Raw genomic sequence first — 11,106 nt, forward strand, 5'->3', positions numbered from 1 at the left:
AACACATTGACATAGATTATCACTTTGTTTGTGAACTTGTTGCTTCTGGTAAGCTGATCACCCGATACATTCCCACTCATCTACAACTAGCCGATATCTTCACCAAGAGTCTTCCACGACCTTCGTTTGAGCTTTTTCGTGCCAAGCTTCGTGTTGGACCTCCTCCTCTCAGCTTGAAGGGGGTATTAGAGATAATTCAATACAATTAGATTAGATTTTATTTAAGTTTTAAATCTCTATTTGTATGGCTAGTTAGTTACGCTCTGTTGTATTTGTGTACTATATATACCATTAATATACAACCTATAATTTTACGGGAAAAATCAATAACTCTTATATAAAAACCGCAGGAACTGACTCATCAAGTACCATGCCACTACATCCAAAGAGTCAAATATCTAGATACATATATAACATTAAGAATCATCGCAACATAGTAACATACACGTATTCTAATAAGAAATCACTCCTTAAGGGTGGAGCAAACCACAGATTTCCAACTTCTATAATGACATGAAATAATACGAACAATAAGCAACACATAAAAGAACTACTACGTGGATGGGGATGATGCCTATTATTTTGCATATTACAACAATTCCCTTCTGAAATCCAATCCAAAGACTGAGAATGTAGTTTTTCAATTTAAAGACAACATTTCTTGATCGGCCATTTGATAGAAAGGAGATACGAATTTCTTCCACTCGCTCAACTTCAAAGTCCAATACTCTTCTACTTTAAAGACAGCAGAAGTTTCCAAACGAGTGGCTATGAAATATCTACATATCGGAGCAATGGAACCCACTACAACTCCAATAGACTGTATTGTAACAGTTAACCAGTAGTCCCGTGCCATCTATAACCAGATCCGGACATTCTCTCATGATCTGTTATCAATACTTCCACAGCCACACGTATGTAGATGACTAAAACAAGTACACAAATTAAGCCAGGAGTAGAGGATAATGGACTACTAGCCAAAGCAAACTGAGGGTCGCAATTTTCTGCCAAGATATGATGCATTTCCACATATTCTCTCAGCTTCTCGAAACTGAATCTATCTTCTGGACGTTGATTGCTTGACACTCTTTGGCTAGTGGCTCGATACCGGGCTTCTAAATTTAGCTTAAGAGAAGGAATTGCTATAGCAGCAGAAATCAAAATTATTAGTAAGAAGACTAGCATATCCATGAGGGTGTATGCTAAATTCACGTAGCCAAAAACACTAGTATTAAGCTCCATAAAACTATCCATAATTACGATGATAATTGGAATAGTAACACCTATGACATTAGCAACAAGTGTCTTGCTGTCCATATATCCCAAAGAAAGGAGCATGTTAGCCACCATGGTGGACATGAACGCCATAGTCGCCATGCTTCCTAGCCTGGCTACTTGGCCCTGCATATACAAATGCATAGGGAGGTTCATCATGTTCATGACACTTATTGTAGTGATTGAAGCTGCGTTCAGAGAGAAATACTTGGGTGGAAACCAAAATTCTCCTTCACGGAAGCCATTGAACAAGTCGGCTACCATGGGGAGAATTCAAAACAATGATGTAATTGAGATGTAGATCCCAGTCCACACCATTGTGTGGTTATACTTTCCTTCGTTTGAGCTCATATTTGAAGTAATATTGGAAAAAAAAGCATAAAAAGATAAACTCTTTTTTACAAAGAAACAATCACAATGAGATCCTCACTGCAAATTATGCTCTCATATACACAAAATGTTCTGAATATGTTTAAAGGCTACAAGAAACCCTAAAACATAAGAACTATTGGGGTTGAAACAAACTTTTATTCTGAACTGGAACAAAAGAAAGAGCTTACACGCTCAATTACAAGGAAGAAAACAACCCTCTAATACTCACTCTAAGTATTACTCTCATACTCTCTGTTTAGTGGTGTCTTACAACTGAGAATACAAGATCTATTTATACTAAAGCTGGCCACTATAAGTACTGTGACGATTTATTGTGTTCACCGTATGAAATAAAGAAGCTGCCATTCTAATGTCAACAAAGGAAGCATTCATTTGTCAACAGAAGAGGGTGTTGCAGTTACTCATGTCAGGTTCACACGCAAGTAGGTTTACACTCACATTCTCCCCCTTAAACCGAACTTGGATCGAGATTCGTCACTCCACTCATGTTTCGCATTTCACCATGTTTCACGTATGCTAAAGCCTTTGTAAAGATGTCCGCCCGTTGATCCTTCGAGTTGATATATTCCACTATAATTTGCCCACGTTCAACACATTCTCGTATGAAGTGATAACGAATGTCAATGTGTTTGCTTCGACCATGAAACACATGATTTTTCATCAATGCGATTGCCGATTTATTATCAACATAAAGAGTGATAGGCATGATATGATGTCCTGTGAGTTCCTTCACGAGATTTTCAAGCCAAATGGCTTGACATGCTGCTGTTGTAGCTGCCATGAACTCGGCTTCACATGTGGACAAAGCAACATTTTTTTGCTTTTGGGATTGCCAAGTTATCACATTACTTGCTAGACAGAAAATCATTTCACTTGTGCTCTTGCTATCAACAGGGTCACCTCCAAGATCACTATCAGTAAAACCAACCAAATCTTCAATTTCACGACCTCTTCCATAGTTGAGTCCATAATCAACGGTTCCTTTCACATACCGTAAGATGTGTTTCACAACTTGGAAGTGCAAAGTGGTCGGTTCTTCCATGAAACGACTTGAAATTCCAACCGAAAATGACAAGTCTGGTCGAGTGTGAGTCAAGTACCTTAAACAACCTACCACTCGCCTATATTCAGTTGGATCAACTTTTTTACCATCTTCATCCTTCATAACCTTCAACTTAGGTTCCATTGGTGATGTTTTCGGATTGCAATCTAGCAACCCAAATTGCTCTAAAATCTTCTTTGCATAAGCCGTTTGTCCCAAAGATATTCCCCACTTATTTTGCAAAACTTCGATTCCAAGGCAGTAAGAAAGTAATCCGAAATCACTCATTTCAAATTCTTTCTTCATTTGTTCCTTGAATTCAACAACGTCGTTAGTGTTCGACCTGGTAATGATCAAGTCATCAACATAGACACCAACTATAAGAATTTTGTCTTTTGAGTTCCTTTTATCCAAATGAATGTTCCAAGCTCGAGAAGCTTGTCGTAGACCATAAAGAGCTTTATAAAGCTTGAACACCTTGTGAGTGTTTGCTTTATCAACATATCGTTCTGGTTGGGTAACATAGACCTCCTCCTTGAGATCTCCATTGAGAAAAGCTGACTTGACATCGAGATGGTGGACAACCCACCCATGTTGAGCTACTAAGGCAAGGATGAGCCTTACAGTGTCAAGTCGTGCTACCAGTGCAAAAACTTCATCAAATTCGACTCCTTCCTTTTGTACAAATCCTTTTGCTACAAGTCGAGCTTTATGCTTCACCACTTTTCCCATGTTGTCTTTTTTCACTTTAAACACCCATTTCAAAACAACCCTCTAATACTCACTCTAAGTATTACTCTCACACTCTCTATTTAGTGGTGTCTTACAACTGAGAATACAACATCTACTTATACTAAAACTAGCCACTATAAGTACTATGACAATTTATTGTGTTCACCGTATGAAATAAAGAAGCTGCCATTCTAATGTCAACAAAGGAAGCATTCATTTGTCAACAGAAGAGAGTGTTGCAGTTACTCATGTCAGGTTCACACCCAAGTAGGTTTACACTCACAAGAACTACTAAAAAAGAAGAAGAGTGAAAACTCTTGAGAAAAGATGAGAATGACAAAAGGTAATTGAGCAAATTCTCTGTAAATATAGCATACATACATAAGAGATCTAATACGTCTTATGTGGAATTATACACGTATATCCGTATAACCTGGACGTCATTCTCTAATGCACCTTGCCTACACATAGCTACAAGGTACAACCCTCCAAGCTCCACTCAAGCTGTACACAAAGATTCACTCACGTCCAGTCCTTCATATTCCACAATTTACTCACTTAGTCCCTCAGGAATTATTCCCTGCACCAAACATACCAAGTTACACAAATAACCACTAATTAAATCATTGTTAAGTTTGAATTCTCTTTTCCACCTAGGTTTCCATTATATGACGTGTCATTTTCTTGACTTGTATCATGCTGCTAACTCTTTTATTGAAATAAGAAATTGATGGAGGGTATGAAATATGATACTTTTCATTGTCTGCTAAGCTATGATCTCTTTTACTGATTTACAAAGAAAAAAGATTGGTTTTTGGGGACTTGGGGGAGCTTCCACGAAGCTTCCTCTTACTACAAATATATATAATTTCGATTTTGGAAAAAGGAAGCTTTGTTCCATTTTGGTCTTACAGAATCTGAAAACTAGGGGTGTTGATCGGGTAATTTTTTCGGGTTTCGGGTAATTCGGGTTTGGGTAATTCGGGTGTTACCCGGAATATATAATTTTTTTGGAATTACACCTGAAAATAAATTTAATTAAATAAATACGTCATGCTTTATTAGTCTTGTTTATATAAACAAACGAGGCATAAACGAAGTTACTCAAACTTTGAACATTGAGATTTTTTATTCAATAATACTTGAGATATCAAGTAATCTTTTAACAGCTTACGATGTTAAAAAAACAAATACTTGAAGATCTTAGTTTAAAAGTTTAAAATGTTTAAAATAATTATAGCCATAAGTTTTTCCATATTCTGAAGTTTCGTCAAGATAATCAGTTTGTTAGTTGCAATAAAAACTATAATCTAGAAAATAATTAAGTTTTAAAGAACATGGTGATATATAAACAATTGCTTTTAATATTGTCAGTGTCATACTGTTATAATAAAAGAGATTCATGTTTTACAATAATGATAGTTAGTTTAAGTGTGATGAAATACCCGCTACAGAGTACAAGGTCTATGAAAAAAAAGAATTTTTAAAATAATTCTGGTAATTCGGGTATACCCGAAACCCAAAAAACCTACCCTATACCCGACCTGAAAAAAAATCGGGTTACCCGAATACCCGAAAAATTTTACCCGATACCCGAAAAAATCGGACGGGTAATTCGGGTAACGGGTATTTTCGACAGGGCTACTGAAAACCACAAAAGAATACATTAAAGAGATTTGGTCATGGCCAGTAAAAGAAAAGCAACTACAAACGCTTTGAAATCAGATGAGCAATTTCCAAGGCGGTCCTGAAAAATTAAATATTCCCAAGGCCCAGGACGAATAAGAAAAAAAGTCTCTTATCTTTATTATAATTTTTTATTTTTAAACAAAAATATATAATAACAAAAATTGGGCCATGTGCAGCTGCCCACTTTGCCCCCCTCAACGCCCCCATGGCAATTTCAGAATTCCAAGGAAATGCTTCTTTTACTAAAATCTAACAAAACTAAAAACTAGCAAATACCAAGTAGATACAATACAAAGGTTTTTAATGAGACCATTTATTAAAGAACGGGTGGAATTAAACATTTTGAAAAGACAATTTGGGACATTGGTAGAGAGTTTTTTGAGAGGTGTTTGGTGCAAGAAAAATATATATATATATTATATGTTTTGACATATCCAGAATGCCTAATTTCTTCAACTTTTCGATAGATTTTGTTAAGCAAAAAATGTATTTTTTTAAAAGTTTTGAAATTGTTCATCTGATTTTAACTTGTTATTGAAATTCCGGAATTGATTTTTTTTCCTATCCAGAACCGGAATTCCAGTTAAGAAAGTTCAGAATGTCAGTCTGAAATATATATTCTTTTGTCAGGAAATTTTTTTTAGTGTGATATAAAGTTGTATAAAAATTAAAATTGTGTGATGACAATATTTGACAAATCAGATATAAACTTGAAAATTTTGATCTAAATATGTTAGATAAGTTATAAACTGGTCGTCACATGGTCTTACATCCAGTTGCCATAGGCTTTCCCATGGTCTTTAGTAGGAAATGTTGGGTTTTGAGCATTCTAACACTCCTAAGTGTACATGCAACCCTAAATAGCTTGGATCTATGTTTTCTCTATTATACATGCAAATATGAATATTCCAAGGTATTACCCTATCTAGCATACAATCCTTGATACTTGGGTAATATAACAAGTTAGAATACATACCTTTTAATGAAGCTTGAAGTCTTGAACTTTAAGAGCTTAGCCCCAATAGTGTGGAAGCCTCAAGTGGAATCACAAATCACCAAAACACCTTGGAAAACCTTTAGAGAATATGGATACTTGGCTCACACTTATGAAATCGGTTATTGACCTCTTTAGTGTATCCACACTAGCCACTAGCCTAATTTCATGAACCATAAGACCCTTTATATAGTGTGGAGGATTAGGGTTAAACCCTAATACCCATGACCTTTCATTTCCTAGGATCCATGGGTTAAAGCTCCATGGACTATTCATGAAGACTTAGCCCAACCTAAATGAACTTGGCCCACTACACATATATATCTAAGAGTCCATATTTAATTAGTTCCTTTTGATCACTTAATTAATTATAAATTAATTCTTGATCAATACTAATTAAATAATATGATTATATATCAATATATTAGAACTTATAATATATTAATATAAATCATAAATATACTATTCTCAAAAGACTATCCATATAAATTGTGTCGGTGAAGTGCAACCCAAATGGACCATGCCGGGTCGGGTCAAGTACATACCAAATATAGTTATGGACTTAGACATTAATCCAACAGTCTCCCACTTGGATAAGTCTAAAACTATTATTGAGTATGACTTCAAAAACCAACTGGCAATCGTAGCTCTTAAAGCCGATGTCGAACTCTGATCTTGTCAACGAACTCTGACCTTTGTCAATGACTTGTCCATTAGATAAGGGATCATATATTCATCCATTCTAGATATAATATGGACTGAGACATGGATTATAATCATTCTCTCTGTCCATTTGTTGTTTCCCGATTTCCGATTTATGATGACTGACTGATTGAACAAATCAAATCAGTCCTGGCTTGGCCAAACACTCACATGTGTCATCACTAAATCATCGAGGGGCCCACAGATATCGCTTTTATCCCGAAGGTAAAAGGAATGGATAAACTTCGACTCATATGGCTTGTTCTACTACTTGTTGAATCATACACAAAGGCACGTTTTACAACATCGAGTTACCGAATGCGTTTTCATGCAATCAATGTACAACCAACTCATAGTAACAACTCATATCTCTAGGTTTGAAGAATATAAGATATTATCGTCTCATGATCACTCGTGATAAAATCCATGAAGTGATTCAAATGAGCGCGGGTTGAATCCAATACTCAGAACTTATGAGCACTCATGAGTGTTGTAGCACCACTTTGTCCACCAACTTAGACCTCTACAAACCAACCCATGACAGTCTTGATTCATATCTACTTCCAACATATGACCGACTGTGGATGGTTTGAATAACTTAATCATTCAGGAAGAGCGACTTAGTTATTCTGGAAGTCAAAACATGCAAAGTGAAACATAAGAATAAATGAATCAAATATGGTATCAAACCCTATGAATATAAATAAACACTTTTATTTATCACCATACTAATTACTAATTATTCATTGTTTCGGTTTTATCAACTTTATACTTGAATTAAAAACACTAGTTGTCCCATGCTCCAAGCATGTACACTATGTTTTTCTTAAACAATAGCTTTGCCATACACCAAGTATGCACTCTATGTTTGTCTATAATCCTTACTTTGTGAAATAAACCAATTGAACATAATTTCAATGATTCTAATTTCACACTCCCAAATCCTTATCGAAAAATGTGAGAATTTCAAATTCCTATCATTTATCGAAATATGTTTAGATTTTAAACTTATATGCACTGACCCTCCTGTAATGAATATGTACAAAGTCACAAAGACTTGTCAACAGTCATTATAAGGTATTCCAATGGAGATCAACTCCATGGAAACTAAGTCTCATATTCAAAGTACATTGCTTTGGACATGCTTCTTGCATTAAGTTTTCTAATCTTACACAGATAACTTCCACCTATGGAAACAACTCCATATTCTCATTTTGACTATCACTTCTGAATAAGAGATGCCTCTTTTCAGAATATGTCAATATGGTCCTTCCAAAATTAGCACTATACTTCCAACTGTCCCTGAGCAACCAATCTTTGGTAAACCTCAGATTGTCCTCGACAATTGCTTAATCATTTTAGTCATATCCAATTCTAGACCTTTTCCCTTCTTAATGCCTTTGGGCATTTGGAAAAATTTAGAAATGACAAATATTATAGCACATGCAATCGATCCTGTACCCAAAGCAAATGGTACACGATTTATGATGTCTCACATAAATACATGATTCTAGACCAGTCTTTTGCTACAATATTTTTATTTGCCATGTTTTCAAAATTTGACTATGAAGAGGGATGTCGTAATCATAATCAAATTTTGAGAACGCAATATATAGAATTTCCTTAAGTTGAACCAATCCAACATGAAATTCATATATATATTCTTGACTAAAGATGATTAAGGTCTCAATCTAAGCCTTTAGAACTGAAATGAAGTATATCATCTCCCTTAATTATAGCAAAACAACTTTTTCAATCCCTCCAGCCTCACGAATTGAAACTTTTGTTTTCTATAATTAACATTGCTAAGTTGCAACACTAACAATAATTATCATGCTCCCACTAACATGATGATTATTAGCATAACACTTATGCTCCCACTAGCTTTGACATGTACTCAGAAATCAGCTGGACTTCTAGAAATCAATACTTTATTGACTTTCTTACCAAAGTTCAGATTTCTGATACGAGATGCTTTGATAAAACTTTATCAAAATCATACACCTTTCCTTAGATAGCATGCATGTGTGTCTAAACAATTTCAGAACTATGAAAAGGGATACCATAATCATAGTCTCAATTGTTTAGACCTTTTGCCATCTGCTTCAAATCTACTTGGTGGAAGTGTTTCCTCACCATCATTTTCATGAATCAGAGAGAAACCTTATGACCCTTAGATTTTATGGTGTATGTGTTCTTATCCATGTGAATCGTCAAAACCATAGTCACAAGACAAGGATAATGACAAATCCAAACTCATATGGACTGAACTTATGCAATCTTAACTTCTTGCCACCTGGCAGTACAGGGCCTACCATTGCTTCCAAGTTGTTATGCAACCAATTGAGAACTTTCAGAACTCCTATGCAAAGCCAATTTAACTGGAATGGGCACAGAATATGTCAACACGATAGGTTATAAACCTCAAGTCGTGTGCTAGTGAAGAACCTCAGGTTTTATTCTTGATTAGTTCTTGAAATTCTTTTTAGGATCTTTAAGACTCCCACTATCCTCTTGACATATAAGACTATCTTGCCAAATATTCAAGAGATAGTGCAGATTCTTTATCTAGACAAACACTTCACACAATTGGCCTTAGTTGGTCTTTGTTTTATCCAAAACATCACAGCTTACGAATTTCAAATGTACAAGAGTAGGACACTTTTACTCTTACATTTGACAATGTTTTAAACCTTTCTTTAAGATATGTCACTCAAGTTACAATCTTGGAGTATGACTCTAAGAATTGTTTTGGAACGAAGTATGACTCATCTTCCTGATCTAACCATTTCAACAATTCATGACTCCTCTTCTTAGTCATAAGAATGCACTAAGATGACCTTTAGAGGACTAATTGTGATATGATTTCTAAATCATTAAGATGATCACAAACATGATACTAAAGTACTCTCCCATCTTTTCATATTTGAGAAACTTTTATCTTTCTGCCTAATTTGATTCTTCCCATTCGTTCTGCCATACATTGAGACTTTTCCAATGTTTCAGAATTATACTTAAACTTGTAAGTATAACCATATTTACTAAACTTTAGTAAATCAAATAGTCTTAACGAGCTTTGTGGTGGACATGACCAGTGCACAAGAATGTGTACTCGATCCCTTTAGTCCTTCACTTGACTCACACATCCATGTGAACAAGTAATTAGTCTTGATTTTCCAATGCTTGAAAGTTCTCATTCATCATACTATTCAACTTGCATGATTCCAAGTTTCGGTCCAATTGAAACTTGGGTGATGAGGAACTTTCCTGATTTGGTAAATTTAGACACTACCACAAATGAAAGAATCAGATCCATTTTCCAATATTGTTGTCAGTGGAATCATATAAGCAACAATTTTCCACAAATGCCATTGTAAGGATACTTCAAATAAATAAAATTAAACAATTTTCTTTTATTTTAAAACTTTGCGGAAAAACTTATCCTTACAATCCACATGGAAAATTGTTGTTATCTATTCCTTAGCAATATATCATAACTTCTTAAGCAACTGCTCAAAATTCTGATGCGATCGAAATCCACCTTCGCGATCAGAATCAGCATATACTTCCTTTAGGATTTCTCTCTATTCTTTGATTCTTAAAACATCAACATGTGACCCAGTCACATCATGTAATGAGGATCTCAGAATAGAACTTAACAGAGTTAGATAATGGGCTCTACCTGATGTAGAGTCAATGGTGACACTGGAAATCCAGAAAAAGCATTCTCTTCCCAATGGAAAGGGATTGGCCATAGTCAACCCGGTTGACCAAATGGTAAAGAGAAAGGCTAAGTCTGAGATAGTCCCATTACCAAAGGGTCCATATGTTTATTTTGGAAGTTGATCTTCTAATCAAATTTGCTTTGCTATCGTTCCAAATTATTGCTGATTCAGCAGCACCAAGCAAATATATATGATCATTAAGGTTCATGTCATAGTCTATTTCATAGTAGTCCCAAAGGAACTCACTATGTGACTTAGAAAGTGATTGAACATCCAACTTTCTCAAGACTTTGACACCCAACTCTCCCGGCTTGTCAATATGTGACTTCATCTCTAAGATGTGATCACACATAGACCTTGCTTGCCATTAGGGCTTGAGTGACCTTGAACTTGTGGGTTAGGGAGAATAATTGGAGGAGGTGGAGGAAGAGAAGTATGACTTCCATGAGCCAAACTCGGGAAGTCATATTCATTAGGAAAGCTTGGTTTGGGAAGATCATTGTTGTCTAAACCAGACATCAACAATGGGAGAAATTCACGTATAGTTGATTTAA

At 35.4% G+C, this 11,106-nt stretch overlaps 1 protein-coding gene across 1 annotated transcript; it reads right to left on the bottom strand.

The window, feature by feature from the left end:
* Nucleotides 1-834: 834 nt before the first annotated feature.
* LOC145163678 (uncharacterized) lies at nt 835-1,539 on the bottom strand. The gene has a single exon (XM_079082483.1). It carries the CDS (start codon nt 1,537-1,539, stop codon nt 835-837), a length of 705 nt encoding a protein of 234 aa, XP_078938609.1.
* Nucleotides 1,540-11,106: the final 9,567 nt, after the last annotated feature.

The sequence above is a fragment of the Lactuca virosa genome, chromosome 3, assembly GCF_052849685.1.
Source record: "Lactuca virosa cultivar CGN04683 chromosome 3, Lactuca_virosa_CGN04683_v6, whole genome shotgun sequence".
Classification (NCBI taxonomy): domain Eukaryota; kingdom Viridiplantae; phylum Streptophyta; class Magnoliopsida; order Asterales; family Asteraceae; genus Lactuca; species Lactuca virosa.